Here is a 21,893-nt window from a genome sequence, read left to right on the forward strand (position 1 = left end):
TATGGGCTGAGAAATTGTTTGGGTATAGTTTAAACTATTGGTTCCTACGGATCCCCTGGAATCCTTGTGACCGCTGAGGAATATGGAAAATTAATAATAATTTGGCGGTGCGTTGACTAAAATGATGAAGACTATAACCTTTGAAGACTTTCGTTGTTAAATAAGACTATCGTTTACTGTTTAACAACGAAATCCGTGCATGTTTGGATCGATTTTATGCGCCCTTTGATCGCGCCATGGAATTCCTAGAAAGTAAAGAAAATGATTTGCGGCACAATTTAATTAATTCAAATAATGACCTAGCTTACATGCCTGACTCATTTGCTAAAAAAATTAAGCTACAAGGTAATCAATTAAATTTAATTAAAACTAAGAGTATAATATATGCGATGTTACAAAAAATTTTTCTATACAACCAAAACTTGGGGAGAGGAGAATGTTCCTTTTTTGAAAGTTTCCAAATCTTTCAAAATCGCAAAAACGAGATGAAGATTTGCTTGCTTATTGTCAAAACTTAACGGCATTCTGATTTCAGCCACAGATTTGAAAACATTCTTCACTTGGTTATTTCAGATTGGTTGTTGGACTGGGATGAATCCTTACTAATACAGAAGCAATTTATTGAATTATCTAAAAATGAGGAGCTGAAACCAATGTTTGAACAAGGATACCACAAATTCTGGTCACTGTACAGAAGCTGTTAATTGCTTTCCCGTCTTCCTATTTAGTAGAATGTGGAATCAGTGCAGTTATGAACCTCAACACGAAAAAAAATAGTACTCGTGGATACTAATGAATGTAAACCAAAAACATAGAGTCGAACAAAAATATCATCATCTGGTTCACAAATCTCATTGAAAAAAAATAATGTATTTTTGTATTTTAAAACAAAAGTTATAATTTTAATAAATACTACTTTAAATATCAAAACGCTTTCTTTAAAATTTATTTTTCCATCACCATTGTCCATTCAAGACTATGCAGTTATTCAGAGTTATTTCACTTGGTAGTTTATGTTTTCACCATTTTTTTCAAATTTTGTGATATAATATATATTTATTTAAGTAAGCCAATTGTATAATAATTATATAAATGTTTGAATATTAATTGCAGATAATCTTATTATAATTATCTCATTGTACTTAAAGTGGCTCTGTTAACAACGGTTTCCAAATTTGATTTGATTGCTACCGACAAGAATAATACTGAATCGTATTTTATGAATCAACATTTGTGAAGAAATCGATGCATAGATATTGCATTAGGTCGAGGAAAGGAAATATATTGAATCTCAAAACTTCTTTAAATATTTAATATTATACTTACAAATGAAATACCACCAATACGTATCACGATAAAATATGTACATATACATATATGTATGTATGTATAGCTTTTTAAACCATAAAAATCATATTAAAATTAATTAAAACGTGCTCGAGCTATAGAGTTCATAATCACAAATTGCCCTTTACATATACATGTTTGTACATAAGTAATATATAATTTCGTAATATATAATATATAATTTCAAATATATAATTGCATCTAATATATAATTTCGAAAGAGACTTCGTAAGTTTATATATTTGGTTGGGAATTTCGTAAACAAAATAAAATGTTTCTATGACGACAATTAAATTGGTTGAATATTATATTTTTTTCGATTCAAATAAATTTAATAAAAAAACAAATAAATATTTACTATTAGATTCTCCATTTGTCGGAAAAACGCAGGCAGCGAACACGTTGCTCGCGACGCGAAAATATTTGAAATTATAGCGTTGCAATGCCACTCGTTCCTGTTTTTCCCGTTTTCGTTTTTGGGTGATTTTTTTTCACAGTAATCTTCCCAGACATGCATACAATAAATCCTGAAAGTTCCATCGTAATCCGTTCAGTGGTTTAGGAGCCTATTCGAGACACACAGACAGACAGACATTCATTTTTATATATGTACATACATAGATACTGAGCGAAGCCGGGAAAAACAACTATTTAGTATATAATAAATAGAGATGAAAACTATATTGAATTATTTTTAAATTCAATTTTGAGAAGAAAATTGTATATGTATTTTCATTCTTCTGTAACCAGTAGCTTTCAACTCATTTCAATCTACGGGTTAATTTAAAAATCGAATAGGTACTTATTTATCAAAGTGCACTATCTATTAGCTTCCAAATAAAGATGTATGATAAAGTTCGACTTTATTTAATGACATGTTAAATTTTGAGTTTTTTTTATGGTTTAGGGAAAATAAATTGATTTTCACATTTGCATTGCAGAGTACATCATACATAGGTATGGTTTTGAAGATGAGCATCTGTTGAAAAGTCATTAGATCTGATCATCATGGAAGTTCGCATCAGATACGTATAATGTGAAAAACTACGGATGTTGCAAATAACTGCTGCATATTAAGGCGTGGGCGTGATTGAGTTTTAGCTCCGCCCAGGGGCGTGCTATAAAAGGAAGACAGGGCGGTCCAGAGTCTTCCAGAGTCCAGGCTAAAAGCCCTTCTGTCACTCGGGGCGCGGCGGGCGGCCGCTGCGGGCTCCGGGGTCATCATGACGCCGCACCAACACCCTCACTACAGGTATGTCCTTGGAAAAATATTTCTAAGTAAATATTTAGCTTATGATCAGAATCAGATTGAAGTCCAACTAGAAGACAAATAGTCTTCGTAAACAATTTTATATTCTAAAATTAAATCCATGACTTTTTAAATGATTTTTACAATTTAAAAAAGTAATAGATGCATAAGTAAAAATTTTTGTAATGAATAAGTAGAATAATTTCATTTTAAAACTCTCTCTCTATTAAATTTTTCTCAACTGATTGGATTCTAATGAGAGTGCATGTTAAAAATATTTTTTATTCATTAACCCTTTGAATGCTAACCGACACCAATCGGCGTTTTGCCAACAAGTCCGTGGGTCTGAAAAACGTTTACATGTATGTTATGTCTAATTTATTATTTTGTTTCTTGTCTTTTCTGTTATATTTTTGACCATTGTGGCGCATTAGGAATTCCTGTAATGCTACAACGGTCCAAACTTAAATAAATAAATGTATAAAGTAAAGAAGAATACTACCCACGAAGCCTTTCCAGGTAGTATTGAAAAAAATGCATCGAACATGGGTCGTGATATCCGTGTCATTCATTTGTCAACGTTTATTAAGAATGGTTTCCACCAGAATTTCTGAATTTATAACCATAGCAGAATATCCCGATCCAGAAATCCCTAACTGTTGAGTGTTTTAGATTGTGGCTTGGCATTTAGATTGTGAGCATTGAATTTTAACAACAATAAAGAAGATGGAACTAGTTTTGGAAAAATTAGTTCCATCTTTTGTTTATTTTATATTGTTGCAAGATATATTAGTCTAAACACACCTTTACAAAACTCGAAATTCTCGGCAGTAGTTATCAAGAGTTTGTTTGGATTAGCTACAATTTCTATTGGATTTCTAAATAATTCTAGTTGGTAATTTTGTCGAAATTTTCAGAGTGGCGGGCTTTCAACAGAAAATACGTCAGCACTCAAAGGGTTAAAAAAGTAATTCATGCATAAATAAAATTTGTTGTGATGAATAAGTAGTTACTTTATTTTAAAACTGGCACTCTATTAAATTTTTCTCAACTAGTTGGATTCTAACAAGATTGCATGCTAAAAATATTTTTTATAGTTGAAAATTCATTAAAGACTTTGTATGTGCCTATTTATGTTTTTTTTTCCAGAATTTGTATATTTATAAAAAAAATCAAATAAATTTCATGTCCGTTTCATTGAAACCGTTTTATAATTTTACAATATTTTGTCTAATTAGAATACATCGAATATATTTTTCAAAGCAATCAAAATAGTATTGAAATATTATTTGAATTATATAACAAATTTTAATATTACAATCATCTTTTTAATTCCAAGAACCAACAAAAGCGCCAGACGTGTAAGGTGGAAAACAAGGCTTTTCTTTTTCATGGTTTGTTCTATTTTCGTTATATTATATTCTATTAAATGTTGTCTATTACACATATGTATGAAACAGCAACATAGCTCAGTGGGTTAAATCCCTGGCCCGATGTTGCCGGCCAGACCTTGGATTTATGTGACTCCAGATCGATCGTTTCCTATCAGAGTTTACCAATTTATCTGATCTCATTGTAGAAATGGTTCCAAACATATTGGCAATATTATTTGTTAATTTTATTATTCGAATATAATTTCAAATTATAATAATAATGTTATAATTTTTTATTAAATACATATGTACAAATTTGGCCATAGGTGTCGCCTTGGGGCAAAGCCCGTAATGGCACCATGGAAGATATGTATGTACATTTTTAATTCAATATATGTAGTATTCGAAAATACGCAACGAAAATTGTATAATTCTAAATACAAAGTTTTCAGTGATCGTTACAAAATTTAGTACGTATTGCTAACTATTATCAAATTTTGAAAATTTTATTTCACATTGTACAAAGCAGATTCATAGACATATTAGTCATTCGGGCTGGTTCCTTTTAGCACAATGTTGCTAAAAAATACACGTAAAAGAAAAACTACGCGTTATACACAAAGCATAATCATAAATGTTCGAATATATTAACCAACGCATGGAAATTCAATCTAAGAGAGTTTAAAAAATTAATTTAGAACTAAAAAACAAATGAGTGTTATTGAATTATTTAAGAAAAAATAAATATTATAATAGTAAAAAAATTCATTTGTTAATTATTTCTATCTATTCGTATTTTTTTTTCAGATATTAAGTAGTCAGTTATTTTTTATTGAAATCATCAAAATGTCCATTCTATGTACAAATTCTTCATTCTACATATGTACATATACCTAACGATAAAAAATCCTTAAAGTATATTTCGGCTTGAAAAAATATTTCATTATGCGTAATTGCGCAATGGCAAATTACAAACCAATTGATCATTTCAAGTACTGACCGATAAACATAAAATCCAGACCAAGCAATACTACTTATTATTACAAGCGATTTATTTATGACACATGATTTATTTACACACGTACATATACGACAGGGATTGCACCATTCCAATCATTATTAATAAATAAAAAATATTATTAGAATCGATGGTTACGAGTTGATATGTAAATTTTAATTATTCACTACACAAATGTTTAGACTGAAGCCGTAAAAAAATACCAGAGACAATATCCTGAACTTACACCCCAGCGCAAATAGGAAATCCGCGAAATAACATCCCCTTTTCGATGCAAGCACGATATCCACGCAGCCTGAACAAACACAAAAGACGATGGGCGATTTCAACTCTCGAATATTACAATAACAATACGGCGAACTAAAACCGGGACCTTCAAATGAAGGCTCGAAAGAATCGGTCGAGTCAAAACGTATGTACATATGTAGGTTTATGAAGTCGAGTGTGAGGTAAAATGGGAGCGGGTAATGGAGAGGCGAGTCGAGTGGATATGTTGAGTGGCGTCAATCCATTTACCTTACTTATACGGGGAATTGATGCTGGAACACGGGCTCTTGTCCACAAACACATGTACATTCGTGATTATTATATTCTGGGAGTGGATTTTTAATTGAATCACTCTGGCGACTCATTACCGGTTCGGTGCGGTTGAAACATGTCTGTCGTCGAACTGTTTCTGGTGGAGACGTTTTGTTGATCTGAATGAAGGCAACTTCAATTTTTCTCTAGAGTTTATCGGGGTCAGATGATTATTCGTATATATAATATATATGAAGGCTGATTCGTTTTCTTTATGAAATAATATATGGTTGTAAATTTGTAACTTTTTAGAGAGGACGGAGCAAACATATATGTATGAAATAGGGGTTCCAAATATTCTAATATCGAATAATAGCTTCAAATTATTTATTTTTAGTTTGAAGAAGGTCAAGATATTATTCAAATTTTAAGAGAATCATAATTTGGAACAACAAATAAAACTAACTATGTAAATATTCTGTACTGTAATAGAATAAACGTGTCTTTTACGATTATCTTATTGGCGGAATTGATTTGAATATCTATCGTTGACCAAACCGTGCAAATTGGCAAAGTTTCAAAACGTTCGGAAGAATGTAGGATTCAATATAAATATGTTGTCAGATCAATGAGCGAAATATAGAAGAGCCTTGTAATGAAAAAAAAGTTCGTATAAAAAGTATTCGGATAAAGAATATTCGGATTTGAAACCCCTAGTATGAAAAGATATCTCGTTGAGTATGAATATTACAATGAAGTGAATGCTTCTAACAAAGTTGATGAATGATATTCGAAGTTTTTTTTTGAAGCACAAGATTGGATAGTTTAAAATGTAGATTAGCTATTTTTTTTTTTTTTTGAAAATTTGGATGTTTTTTTTTTGATTTTGGAATGCTTTTTATTGTTTATAAATTATCTTTACAATACATCTTAGTTTTATTATGGAAGTAAACAATCTAGTGATCATTTTGTATTTTACAAAAAAAATATCAGTATTTATAGGATTGTTTTATTTTAAATTTTAGTGTAATCCATAATTGGAAAAAAGCTAATTAACCTATTTACAAAGCTTTTAAATGTTCATAATCATTTTAAACATAATATTTAAACCAAAGACTCTTTAAAGTTGGCGATCAATGTATGTAAAGCAGTTTGTGTTGAGGTAATCTGTGATTGGATGATTTATCAAAAATAATATATGTAGATAATTTTAAGCATAATTTTTTCTTTGGATTTTCTTATTTCTGAAATTTTTAATTAATGCATATTTTTTTCATTATGAGTTTGTTCAGTCTTAGTTTTTATTTCCGTTATTTTATTCGCAACATATTTAACAACGATTTTATTTAATATATTTTATTAAAACACTGAAAATTATTAAATGTTCGACAGACTTCTATGTAACTTTCAAAAAAACACATCAATTTTGAATGTTGGTATAGGCACGACGAACCTATTCGTTTCCAATACATTAATTAAAGCAATAAACATCTAATGTGAGAATATTTGTAATATATTTGAATTAAGTATGTATTTTTGCGTAATAGCTTTTAATTTTTTTTGGTACATTTTACTTAATACAATCTGAAATAACATCGTTACTTTGCGTTTAAAGTTATAGATTTAAAACTGTGATTAAAATTAGATATTCAACGGGTGTTTTTAAAAAATATCTGATGTGATTTGAAAGTGGGAAGAAGACTTTTTGCAAAATTGTCTATTAAGTCCATTAAACAAAACTTTTTATACATTTAAAGGAAAACTTAATTCTGAATTGGGTTTCCAATTGACGCACAATCAATTAATTACAGTAAAATAAAAAAAAAACATATATGTATATATTTCAAGAATTTCCTCCATTAATCGAAGTACATATAATATTATATATGTATTTACATGACACGTTAAAATTCACCAACAAACGAGGAAAACATCACCACTTTATTATATACTTTATTTTTATTTGGACTGGTATTGTATATTGCTTATGGGAATAACGTAACGCTTAATGTATCAAACTTGATTTTAAGTTGTTTTCCTACAATATCATCTACATCAAAATAAAACAACGCATCGACGTCAACTTTATCATACGATAAAACATTCAATATATATCGGCCATTCACACTCGAAAACAACGAGTAAATAATTTATTTAACGATTTTTTTATTAATTAGATAATATTAGTCAGATGCTACGCTAATTTTACAATGCGAATTCCCACACAATTCGCACATTCGCGCTGAAGGGCCGGACAGAACTGAAGGGCCACTTGATATCAATCACGCACATACGAGGATCCGTCGGAATCCAACTTCAGCTAAAAGCGGTCATAACGTGTATACCACCCACGTTTATGAGTGGGTCGATGATTATAAAAGGAAGCACTTATCACGTTGATAAAGTCGTCACGCACAAGATGATGCAAGGCGCGAATTGTATCCGCGCCGGATCGGTCACCGTGTGAAAACGCACTCGATTAACATGACTCCAATTATTACAGGTGCGGCTGGCCTTAGTGAGATGGCACGTGAAAAATCAGCGGTACCTGCCGCTATTCAGCGTGAGACCTGGGGCAAGAAGGTCGACTTCCTGCTCTCTGTCATTGGGTTTGCGGTGGATTTGGCTAATGTCTGGCGCTTTCCGTATCTTTGTTACAAAAATGGCGGGGGTAAGTCTTAATTCATTGTATTTACATATGTTATTTTCTAAAATACACCTTTTTATTCATACTGATGCGATACTAACAGTGGAATATGCTTTGGGGGCAGATAAATGTAGTAATAATAGAATTGGCTTTAGGCGTCATGGTGTTGTAAGATTTCAGTATGGGCCGGGCCGCACCGTGCGATTTGGTTAAGGGCGACCAGACCAATGCATGCAGGTAGATGGGACATGCCACACCCATCAACTTGTTTGTCGCACACATTTCCATACATTTTTTCGTGTCGCGCAATTAGTCGGCCGACAAAGTTGCACGGTATGGCATACTTAATTACATAGTTTCCACCACAGTGACCTCGATTGAAGAGAACTTGCTCAGAGTGTATCTGCAATACTGATACTTAGACTTGGATATTTGTGACTCCAAGTCGATCGTTTCCCATGCGAGATCGCCAATATATCTTTAACAAATTGGCAAAACCATCCTACCTACTATTTGTCATCATTATTTGAATATGATTTCAAAGTTATTATCTATAAATTTATATATGTACATATGCCCAAATTTAATATTATACTATAGGTGTTGACATCATGGTAAAATATAAATTTATATTACATACATACGTGTATATTGAAAAAAAAACGTTTGTTCAAAATTTTAGTGGAGTTGGTGCCAATGTAGCTTAATTACATAAGTTACATCGATAGCGTTTTAAATCTTGAACTATCTATAATAAAAATAACTACATTCAGTTCAATTTGCCAACATAAAAATTATGTTAAAAAGTTCAGAAAAATTAAATAAGAATTTGTGAAAATACATAATGCTTCTGTATGAAAATAGATATTTTTTTACTGTAAATAAAAACTTTATAACGCTTTTAAAAACAAACATACATACGTTTCATATATGAGCCGTTATATTTGAAAGTCCACTTTTCTCCATTTCGGGAAATATTTCGTGAAACATTAATTATAATGTTTTGCGGTTAACAATATTTAAAAATACTGATGGCCTGTCAGTAGGTTTAATCTGCTTTTCCGAGAATCTGGACGTATCGAATTAAAATAAAAATTTGTGAATTAATTCAAACGGAAATAGTGTTTTTAGAACTGAAAATTGGATTTCCGCCACTTTCAAATATAATACATACATACATATCTTTAAGTTGAAATTTTCGATTGAAAAAGTTTCTTAAACACGCATACGCAAACTGCAAGCGTTTTGCCATCGTTGACATATGAAAGACATTAGGAAATTGGACTTTACTAAAATATGAGGCTGGGATGGACCAAATCAGATTTCCACTCGAGCGCCCATCTGCGGTGCAAAAGGAGCCCCCAGAGGAAATGAGTCGCCGTAGGCGCCTCTGCCCCCGACACAGAGCCCCCACCTCAAACACCACAAGACACCTCATTACATGTACAACAAAACGAACATACTGAATAATATATCATATCAAACAAGGTTTGTTTTAAATATTTAAAACAATTGAAAACAAAATAATTTCAAAATTCAACATTTATTTTCAAAAATCAACAAGTACATATGTACACAGTTGATTTTTAATTTCGAGTGGGCAGTCGTAATTACCGACGTCCTCATTGAAGACCATCATTGTTACAATGCACCTACAAGTTGCAGTATGGCAGTATGAACAATGGTAAATATTGTAATAAATAAATTAGCTACGTCCTCGTTGAATTTGAAGAAGTCAATATTCCAGTACACGGGAGAGGTATTATGTGAGGGTGAAGGTCCTGTCCTCCCTCATCCCACCCTCCTATTTGGGAGGGGGTAGAGTGTCATGATGGCTGGCGAACTACGTCGCAACTCAATTAAGGCACCTATCGGAAATTTCTATTTCGCCTAATTGATGCTATAATCACATTGCGACAGCGACAGTTAATTGTCGACGAGACTGGCAATCTCAAGCCGGACCAACTACTACATACATATATGTACAATGAACGTCTATTATAAAATATGTATATAATCTACATATATACATACATACATTCATAATCATATAAAATATCAAGGAGAATTGATTGAATTCATTTTAAATCATTGAACGTTTAAAGAAGTAATTGGAAAATAAAATTTGTATCACTAACTAAAGTGAAGCTAAATGAAAATACGATATTTCATGCGTAACATTATAAAGATTTGAATGAAAAATTCGTTTTATATTTTGGTATATAAGTCCAACGAGTATCTACTGATCAATAAGTTATATGTAAAATTTGAACGCGTGGGCAGTAATTAACTAAATTTCCTCGAAAATTCGTGGAAAAGTTTGTTAGGAAAATTGAATAAAAAATGCATTTACCGACAATACGGGTATCACATCATCCAATTTTCTTCACCGATTCCTTAAATTTAAAATAGGTATTTAATATTCTGAAATTCTTTAATTTTGGCATCAAATTTATTGAACCAGTTTAGAAAATCAGGTGACTCCCACATTAGTCAATGAATAAGAGCTGAGACTTCCCGTGGGAATAGGCAAGTAAGGCGACTCCTAAGGGCGGAAAATTTTGAGAGGCGACAAACCGAAGGAGGAAAACATATCAAATATCCTGTTTATATTTATGTATATAATAACTTGTCATTCAAGAATAGACCGCCAATACTCAACTGATCTAAGTATGTACATAATATCATCGAAATTACCTTAAATAAAAAAAGATCTTATGTGAAACTTGGACGTTGAACGCCAAGATGTTACATAAATTTCAATGGGACTTTGTATGCTCGGCATAACGAGTAGTGATAGGAAACAGAATACGTGGGTGAGAGGACGTATGATAAGAGTAGTGGATATACATATGTACATAGTGAAGAGAGTGAACAGATTGAAATGGTAATGAGCAGGTAACATAGCGAGAGGAATAGACGAAAGAATGATAAAAGAATTGCTAGAATGGTACCCGAGAAAATCGCTGAAAAGAAGACCGCAAAGAAGACGGGTAGACGAAATTAGAAAGATGTGTGGGGTGAGAAGAATGAGAGCTGTGCCAAACAGGGACGAATAAAGTGTTAGAGAGGCCTTCATCCATCAGTGGATGGTGAATGGCTCTAAATGATGAGGATGATGATCATTTTTAGAAGGGGTGCAATTTTGAACTTTGCCTAAGGGCGGTAAAGGACATCACTGATTAAGAAGATAGGTATAACCCAGAGTGGTTTGCTCGAATCACTTCAATAACTAAATTAGATTATATGTAACATCTCAGTTTCAATAAAAGCCATTTTCTGAATGGGAAATACAGGAAATATACAGCTAATTTGAAACTATGTACATACATACATACGTTGAAGTATTATGAGTTTAAGTTAAAATTATTTTAAGAAGTCGAATATATAGCTTTATTATTTTCAAAAGGAGATTTTTTCTGAATAATATTTATACATTTGTAACTGACAAAAAAGCGTATCCAACGTGTTGTTAACCGATTTACGAATCTACATACCTGGTCTACATCGTCTACAAATTTCATTAACTTGTTGCGTAAATATAATCAGAATGACTTATTTTTATACATGTATATGTATATTATTATATTATGGATGTTTATATATGTAGGTCGGCTACATTTTTAACACTGAAAATCGTGTAGTCGAGAGTCAGGGGTTGCCAAGCGAGGTGATTGATTCACCTGACCACTCCGCTACAACAATGTTTTCCGTTCCGCCTGTCAATCAAGCGAGCTGGGTCACTTGTCGCCACTTCATACTAAATGTATTTGCCCAGCTTCATGTTCAAATATACACACACATAAAAATATACATTTACTAGGTGATTCTTAAACTTTTAGAAAGTTAGAAATTTAATTCAGAAATATGTAGTGTACTTTTAATTGTTCAGTTTCATACATTTTTCTGTTTCAAAAGTTATCCTTAGTTATGTCTTAGAAATTACCTTTCCTTTGGACAGATTCGACATTACTTATAGTACTCTTGAAAAAACGGAAACTTGAGAGAAAATTTTCCTTACTCAATCACATCATACACTGGTGATGTTACCCAATATTATTTAAACGGTAAGCACCATTCGTATAAATGTAGCTTTAGTCACGGATAAGACAACTTATTGAGCTTTGCTCGGCAAACAAATAATTATAGAGAGGATGATTTATTTGCAAAACTTGAATATGCATATGTATCAATCAGGCTGGAGCGAAAAACCAAATTTAGATTTTCATCAATGTCCTGTGCCACCATCCAATCTATTTATCTGGACAAAAATTTTGAAAAAGTACGTTTCATTCGTATGTTTATCTCTTTTTCGAGAATAGTTAGTCGAATTTCATGATATTAACATCGCCGTGCGCCCACCGGTGGGTGATTGAGCTAGGTTCAAAATCGCCACTCGCCCACCCATCGGAATATAGTAGTCGCTACATGTTTAATGAAGCTAAAATTAATTTAAGTTTCTTTACAACGACATCTATAAATGTTAATTTAATGTTAAACATTTTTCGTTAGTTATTGAATATATTCAAAAGAGGTAATAAAATATATTCAAACACGTGCAACGATGAAGAGGATAGACCGACAAGGATCTTGTGCTAACGTGGATATGACTTTCATCTTGCATTCAGTTTCAATGAAAATTTGAGACTTATTTGTTGGAATTAGGGAAGGTGAAAAGATTTGGCAAAATATTTACTAGTCTATCTACTTACATTACTACCTATAAATACATACTACTACGGTCATTGAGAATAAATACGTAAAAAATATAAATGGTTTATAAAGATTAATTTTTTTATTCCCTCGCTATAAAAAACATTAAAACTTTAACTAAAGGTTGATTAATTTATACGGTAACTAAATAAACGGATTCCATTTTTTTTTCAATATAATATATTAACTTTAGTCGACGGTTCAAAGAATGCGTCAAAATTCGATTGCAAGAATTCAATTCAACAATTGACAAGAAATATAGATAATCTATATTCATACATATACATATATAAAAACCAATGTTTGTCTGTCTGTCTGTCACATATGCGTTCCTATACCATTCAACCGATTGCGATGAAACTTACATGAGTTATTGCGTGTATGCCCGCGATGGTTTCTGTAAAAAAAAATCCCCCAAAAATGGCAACGGGAACGAGAATACAGAAATGAGTGACATTGCAACGCAATCATTTCAAATGTATTCACCGCCTGCGTTTTTCCGACTAATTATCGTTACTATAATTTAATTTGATTATTAAGTATTAATTTGAAACTGAAACATTTACTTAGTGAAACACATCGAGAAACGGGAACGGGAACGGGAATTGCATGCGTTGTTGTACGATGGAACTTTCAGTATTTATTGTATGCATGTCCGGGAAGCTTACTGAGAAAAAAATCGGCCAAAAACAGGAACGAAAACGTGAATAATGGGAATGAGTGGCATTGCAACGCAATAATTTCAAATGTTTTCGCGTCGTGACATGCGTTGTTAGAGTAAAATAAACAAATAGTCGAATAATTTCAAATGTGTTCACTGCCTGCCTGCGTTTTTCCGACAAATGGGAACGAGAACGAGAACGGGAATGGGAACGGGAATTGCATGCGTTATCGTGGCATTGCAACGCATGCCGGGTTCAGCTAGTTCAAGTTATAAAATATGAATAAAATGTTCATGGAATATAAAAAATATTCAGACATTGATTGAATGGAAAGTCAGGGGTTGTAAATGGCCGCTCGAGGTCCACACACTGTCTACATCTGCAGAGGAGCGGTCGTAACACCAATTACTGCGTAATTAGGGCTTCCTCGAGAGCGGTGGCCACTCGCGCGAACAATGCAACGTCCGGTCGGAATGTGGGGCTCCACCGTAACGGGGGCCCCCTCACTATGCCGGGGACGCCGCCCCCGCCTCGTCAACTCGTTCTCCATTATGTCTATCTGAAAACGGATTTCGTATTTTTACCCGTTAGCTGAAAATCGACGACGGCAACGCACACTTCAATTCAATTCAAAACCAAGCGAGGGTTATTTATGACAGTTTCACCGTATGAAAGTACATGTCAACGCGCCACCTCTTAATGATCGAATAACGCGTATGTGCAGTTTAATTATGCTCGGATGAATTGCTGGTGCTAATTAATCATCGTCACCCTTGATCCGGCGCCGGGAAAATTCACCTTAGATTTTCCACCCTCGGCGGAAAATCGAGTCGTCAAATCCCTCTGCGAGCACATTTAAACGACTCGCAGGGTAGGTATGGATATATATATACGTGAGACAATCGAGATATTGTGGTATTTCTTTTTATTCAATAGTACGATTGCTATTAAATATTAAATACAAATCTCTGTGCTCTGGGGATCAGAGCTTTTCGCCATGACAACCTCCATCCCGTGGATTGAATTCGACGTATTACGTACTCCAGTCCAAGAACGTTCTAATTAAATGCTGAACTAAGCCGATGAAATGCCGTTGGAACAATTTTTGAACAGATTGATTTAATAAAACATTAATTGTTTGGCTTAATCTGTACCTATACATTGTTAGCATTTATACATTTGTATTACGATAGATCCGTTAAGATAATTGTACAAAAAAATGTTGAAAATGTAGTTCCTCCTAATAGAATCAATACCCTTTTGACACCCAAAATCATACAAATCTTTTTTGTACAAATAATAAACAACAACTAGCAGCGTGGCCTAGTGTTTAACAACTTATGTTTTCGTGTGGAGTGTCATGGGCTCGATTCCCACTAGAGTTTCGTTGTTGGTTTGTGACTCGAGGTCAATCGTTTCTTATCAGAATTTGCCAATTTTTCTGATTTTCATTGAAACGGTTCCAATTTCTCTCGCAAACCTCGAGTTGTTCGCCGATTGAATACAAAAATGCTGCAAAATTTCTCCAAAGTTTATTTACAAAAACAATAAGATTAATATACAAAAATAGTCGTACTGTATAAAATGCGTATTGATCGTATTATATAATTAAATATGTTTGCAATGTTCGACTATAGATGTCTACAAAAATGTGAAAAGTATATAATGGTTATGTATTATATTTAATTTGATATATGTTTCTTAATCTGTATAGTATACTCGTCACTTTGGACGCAATCTGTTTATGCTTAATTGAATAAATAAAATAAAATAAAACTTCATTACACTTAATAACAAAGAATAGCAGAAAATTTGTTTTGTTTCGTTTGGAAAAAGATTCGTGAAGTTACTGCTGTCAAAATATAGTTGATGCTGTTTGTTTTAATGACTGGATCGTTCATTTTTTATAAAATCTGTGTTAATTTTGACAGGTGCATTTCTTGTGCCGTATTGTATCATGTTGGTGGTTGGTGGTATTCCACTGTTCTACATGGAGTTGGCTCTTGGACAATTCCATCGCAAGGGTGCCATCACTTGCTGGGGAAGAATAGTACCGCTCTTCAAAGGTAAGTTTTTATAAATGTTATTAAACAATATTTATTTATAAATTTAACAATTGCAGTTTCTAAAATTTCAATATTATATGTAAGTCGGTATGAACTTTGGGTATATATTTTGGGCTGAAAGTGTGACAGGAATAAATAAGTACTCATTCGCGGCCTTCTCGATCTAATGGACCAGAAAGTGAACGCGAGGGGACCGAACAATGGACAAAAGAAACCATTTGTAGGTACGAATTTTAAAGCGTTTATCTAAATGCTTCAATTCAACAAATGTTTACATCAAATTTAAATGGGTAAATGAGACCGATTTGTCTTAAAGAATTATTCATTGCGACCACCTTCATATCAATACAAAATTAATAGAATTTTTATAAAATTTTAATGTACATATGTCCCGAAAGGGTCTTCTTTGCAAAGCTTTTACTTGTATAAAAAGAAGAGCAATCATTCCAGTCGAACGATAATTGAGATCAAAATTACTATTCGGTGAAATTTCACTTCGCTTTGCTTTCACCGATAATACTGCATCGCTTTTGTCTTTCCTTTTCAGTAGTCAAATTATATAGAGAAATGTTTCTATCATTCTACTTGAATACAATATTTTACATGTAATGTGACCTATCAGAATTATTATCAAAAAGGTTGGGTTTTATTAAGTCGGTCGACAACGTGGCACTTGTTGATGTGTCGACGTAAAAATTGAGCTGGCTGTTAAGACTTTTCCCGGATAATCCACCTGTGGATTGCGGCCGACTCCTAGAGGGCTTAAGGGCAGAACAACGAAAGAAGAGAGGAGAAGATATGGAATAAGGAAAGGAAGGAGGACGAGGAGGTGGGAGCCTGTAAATCATTCTCGCATCGTCGGCGCCTTTTAAGAAACGCAAAAGTGTGTCCCCATTGTGAGAGCCTGAGCACTTACCCGGCACTCAGCTGCCACCCCCACCTCCCCCTAGACTCACCCTCCACCCGCATAATGCAATAGTTCTTCAGAGAGAGCTCTACTCCTGACCCCCCCTCGTAGGGGTGTGTCTGATGGGACGGCGCCTTTTCTCAGAGGAAGAGCACATTTCGAGAATAATTAATTTAGAGATGCTTGAAATTGAGGAACGTGCTGCTTCGATCGGCTATAAAATTCATCCAATCACTTCTGATCTTAAAAAAATTATGACTGTGAAGTCAGGTAAAACATTTCTTTGTCGTCTTTTAAGTTTATTTTATTTTTGATTAAATACGTTTTTAATCACAAACTTTCGTTTTGTCCAAGGAGTGGGCCAATGAGATAGTAGAATATATGTACATTTGTATAAAAAATTAAATTATTTATTTTTAATTCGTTTGCTAGAAATGTTACAGTTGAAGTGTAACTTGCAGTGTTAATATATTTTGACTTGTTGGAATATATTCCAACTAACCTGGTACCAACTGCCGTTATAGTTGAAGTGTATTTTCAGTTGTAATATATTTTGACTATTTGGAATATATTCCGTCTAATCCACATAAGTTGATTCATATGGTGAATTTCATTCCAACTGTTCAAAATATATTACAACTGAAAATACATTTCAACTATAAATTGGTACCAAGTTAGAGGGAGGGGCTTGGTTGTCGGGAAAACGTCACTCGATTAGTAAATTGAGTTTGAAAATCAAAATTTTGTTTTGAAGTACACATTACCTGTATTCGTAATACCCAGGAAATATTAACACATTATTGAATTCAAAAGTATTTTTAAAAACATCAGAACTGTCAAAACTCAACTGTTACAACTGACACACATTGTTGAAAGTGTACTTGCGCTTGTAGAGTTGTAATTAACTAGTTGAATTGTATTCGAATATGAATAACTTTAAACGTCAGTTGGAATATACAATTACAACTGAAAATACACGTCGACTGTAATATAAATACATACATACATACATATAACGTAATATTTTTCAATCACAAATCATATTTAACTTTGGCTGATTGATATAGACTACAGAAATATGTATTAGACTATTATACTATATGTCCTCAAAATTTAACAGTACTTTCTGGAAACACATTCATTATCCCCTACTTAGATGGTATAGTAATAATTTTGTAATTAAATACGATAAAAGAGGGCTTGACGCCTGTATAGTATATATTTAGTATACTTTTTTGTGAACTCAAAAAAATTGTAATATAATTTTCAAGATGGAAATACAATTGGTTCGATTCCAAGCAAATCTAGTGTGACGACCGTAAATTTTAGGGTTCTTGATATTATTCGTCGGGTCATTTGATTCGCAAGTCACATTCGACATAGCTTTCACCACCGACACGGCTTCGAAGCTGCCATTTCCGTAACGGGATAAGGAGGGATGGTTTTCCACCCCTGCCACCTCTGTCTACCCTTTCAGGGAGGATTGAGCCCTCCAGCTTACGCCCTATATCAAAAATCAGCTCGGAACTCTCTTGTAATCGCGCTGGAATGATTGCCTTTGAGAAATATCCTCTCAAGAGCGAACAATGCGAAAGACACTTGTTAGCAACTTTAACCAGAAACTTATCGCTTAGAAAGTTGTTGTTTCACAAATATTAGGGGTATCTCGTTATCCTAAAACTCGTTAAAAAATTGATCGAGAAGAATATTAAAACCGCAGTTATCGCAATTTATTATTTTAAAATTAGTATTCAGTCAGCGTATGTCTGAAAAGTTTCACACTGCGAAACTAGTAGTAGACGAGTGAATCTTGGGACAAGTCGCTATAAAGTGTGGTGTAATGCGATTTGAGAGAAAAGGTTGTAGCGGATGTTCCCCGAGGGGGTACTCCCAGATAATATCCACTGGATTTGGGGATTACAATAAATCAACTTAGCGAGGGTCCATTCTTACGCGATTTAGCTGGAGAGGGTGCGCTACCACTCACACCGTTGCATTTGTACGTGTTATCTCGTTCTAGGTATTGGGTATGCTGTGGTTTTGATAGCCTTCTATGTCGACTTCTACTACAACGTCATCATAGCATGGGCTCTACGTTATTTCTTTGCTTCCTTTACCGATTTACTACCATGGACTTCTTGCGAAAACCCTTGGAACACCCCTTTGTGCCGTCCAGTAAATATTCAATTTAAAATTCACCACGTGGACTATATAAGCGTTAGGTCACGTTTGAGTGCATATTGTTCCTTTTTTATAGTTCGAAATGATGGGCGGTGGAAACGAGACTCGTGCCGATAATTCAACGTGGACTACAAATCTACCTCAAGGTATTTCGACGACTCCTACTTCTGGCTCGAACACTTCAACAACAACTGGTCATAATACTACGGTTGCTCCAATATCTCTAATACCGGGAGTGCCAGAGCCTCGTTTTGCATCGGCTGCTGCGGAATACTTCAAGTGAGCAATGGCCATTCAACTCAAATTAAAAACACCCTCAACCAGTTACATTAAGTCCTCGTTCTTATTGCAGTCGAGCAGTTCTAGAGCTGCATCACAGCAAAGGTTTGCACGACTTGGGTGAAGTCAAATGGGATCTGGCTCTTTGTCTCTTGGCTGTTTATCTGATTTGCTATTTCTCACTATGGAAAGGCATAAGCACATCTGGAAAAGTCGTATGGTTCACTGCACTCTTTCCTTACGCAGTGCTTCTTGTTTTGCTCGTAAGAGGTGTAACGCTACCAGGCTCTGCTAACGGTATAAGATACTATTTGAATCCAAACTTTGAAGTAATAACTCATCCCGAGGTAATGTAAAAGAAAGTTTATTGAGCTATTTTTTGAGATTCTTGTAAAAAAAATTACTATATTTTTTAAGGTGTGGGTGGATGCTGCAACGCAAGTGTTCTTTTCTCTCGGTCCAGGTTTTGGAGTGCTGTTAGCTTATGCTTCATACAACAAATATCACAACAATGTCTACCAGTACGTATCATTTTCAATATGTACGTATAAACTCGTGGGTATACACATAAGCATATTATTAAAATTAAAATTTTGATTTTAGGGATGCTTTGTTAACAAGTTTCATCAACTCGGCAACTAGTTTCATAGCAGGATTTGTTATATTTTCGGTTCTTGGCTATATGGCTCACGCTTCAGGGCGTTCAATCCAGGATGTGGCTACTGAGGGTCCAGGATTGGTTTTCGTCGTATACCCAGCAGCTATAGCCACCATGCCTGGAAGCGTATTTTGGGCACTGATTTTCTTCATGATGCTGCTCACTCTTGGATTGGATAGTTCAGTGAGTAAATAAATTGTGTGCTGAATTGATAGTTTGTTTATGTCTTTAATTTTTTTGCGTTTTCAGTTTGGAGGTTCAGAAGCGATAATAACAGCATTGAGTGACGAGTTTCCTAAAATAGGTCGCAATCGAGAAATATTCGTTGCTTGTCTATTCTCTTTGTATTTTTTGGTCGGATTAGCGAGTTGTTCTCAGGGTGGTTTCTACTTTTTTCAACTGTTGGATCGTTATGCTGCTGGTTACTCAATATTGGTGGCTGTTTTCTTCGAAGCCATTGCTGTATCATGGATTTACGGTAGGTAGTTTAGACTTTGTAGTTTAGTTATTGCTTCAATTGTATTGGACATTGTTGGTTTATGTCTTCCTATACTCAAAGGTACCCAGAGGTTTTGCGACGACATCAAAGATATGATTGGGTTTGCTCCGGGTCTCTATTGGAGAATTTGCTGGCGGTTTGCAGCTCCATTGTTTCTCATATTCATCACGGTCTACGGGTTGATTGGATACGAGCCGTTGAGCTATGAAGATTACGTCTATCCAGGATGGGCTAACGTGTTGGGCTGGTGCATAGCTGGCTCCAGTGTTGCAATGATACCAGCCGTTGCCATTTTCAAGATACTCATGACCAAAGGCACTTTCATGCAGGTGAGATTAGTTGTTTGGATATTGAGGTCCGTCTGAGATAGATTGTCAATCGTTATATTTGCAGAGGATCAAGATCCTGACTACACCATGGTGTGATACTCAGGCAGCAAGGGTCAACGGGGTGGCTGTGGACTGCCCTCAAGGATTTTCAGAGGCAAATTCTTCAGAACCTCAGGATGTCTGAGGGCCCCAAAATACGCGTCTCTCCTTTCAGCTTTATTACGTATGAGCTGTTCGAACAACAATCACATATTTCAATCACATCTTGTGATTCTTCTCAGATAAATCTTTCCCACAACGATCCGTTAAAATATATAACTATAATAGTTCAATACTTAAAAGAAAAAAATGTTGTTTATTTTATGTTACATTATTCGCGAAAGCGAAATCTAAGTGTATAATTATTTTCCAAGTGGAAAAAAATGCTTCTCTTATTAATGTATTTTGATGTATTTAAAACTAGGATTAATTGTATTTTACTGTTTTGAAAAAGATTGCAATCGGCATTGAATCAGTTTGAGAGTCAAATTAACACAGATTTATCGACGTTACATCTGTAAGTAGGTACCGAAAAGAAAGTATATTATTATGAAGTACCACTTATCAGTATAAGGACTGAATCTATACCTGTTTGCAGTCAAAATATAATATACCATATTAAACTTGTGCATGTTCATATTATACATCTAGAAAATTATACTATAAAGTATTAATATTATATCTACAACATTATACTAATCATATTCGTAAATATATTATTCATGCTTATACATTTATATTATATGAAAAAAATATTTATTAGTACTATATATTCTTACGATTAAGAATTACCTATATATTCATTTAAAAAAATATTATAAATATCTTAATTAAAAATACCAAGGGTTGATTCGAAAGAGTCGCCCGAAAAAATGCTGTATAGATAATAGCAAAATACCGATGATTGATTCTCGGTATATTAGATTTTGATGATATGTATATTAAATGTGATTAAATAAATGTATGTGATTAAAAAAATAAAATATTCATATACCTACACACATATATATATATATATATATATATATATATATATATATATATATATATATATATATATATATATATATATATGTATATATATATATATATATATATATATATATATATAAAAATGCACTTGTATAAAATTATATTGAATATGAATTTTGATAGTGTAATAAAAATATGATTTTGTCGTTCGTCGTTTCATAGAGGGCAATGTGAATCGGCGAACTGTTGTGACTGTTTTGTTAATTGTAATCTTGTTGTTTATATGATTAGGTGTTCTCAAATAGTGTCTAGGTTGCTTATTGTGAAGTTGTGTAGTGAGCAATATACATACATATTATAGAATATATTCATTTCTGTGTTTTGGTAAGTTGATGGTTATATTACGAGAACGCGTTGACGAGAAATTCGTGCGGC

General features: G+C 33.6%; 2 protein-coding genes across 2 annotated transcripts in view; one reads left to right on the forward strand and one right to left on the reverse strand.

The window, feature by feature from the left end:
- Positions 1-5,714, reverse strand: part of LOC143911792 (uncharacterized) — a 20,628-nt gene extending 14,914 nt beyond the window's left edge. Inside the window, exon 1 of the mRNA XM_077430835.1 lies at positions 5,504-5,714. The gene's annotated coding sequence lies outside the window, so the exon portion shown is untranslated. The remainder of the gene's footprint in view (positions 1-5,503) is intronic.
- On the forward strand, positions 4,026-20,737 carry DAT (Sodium-dependent dopamine transporter). The gene is given in 12 exon segments (XM_077430836.1): positions 4,026-4,045; positions 7,892-7,901; positions 8,075-8,177; positions 15,460-15,594; positions 18,522-18,805; positions 18,927-18,961; positions 19,035-19,308; positions 19,379-19,482; positions 19,565-19,802; positions 19,869-20,097; positions 20,179-20,447; positions 20,512-20,737. Coding segments are annotated over 12 exon segments (1,821 nt in total). The 3' UTR covers positions 20,632-20,737.
- The last annotated feature ends 1,156 nt before the right edge of the window (positions 20,738-21,893 follow it).

Source organism: Arctopsyche grandis, chromosome 5 (genome assembly GCF_051622035.1).
Source record: "Arctopsyche grandis isolate Sample6627 chromosome 5, ASM5162203v2, whole genome shotgun sequence".
Lineage (NCBI taxonomy): Eukaryota > Metazoa > Arthropoda > Insecta > Trichoptera > Hydropsychidae > Arctopsyche > Arctopsyche grandis.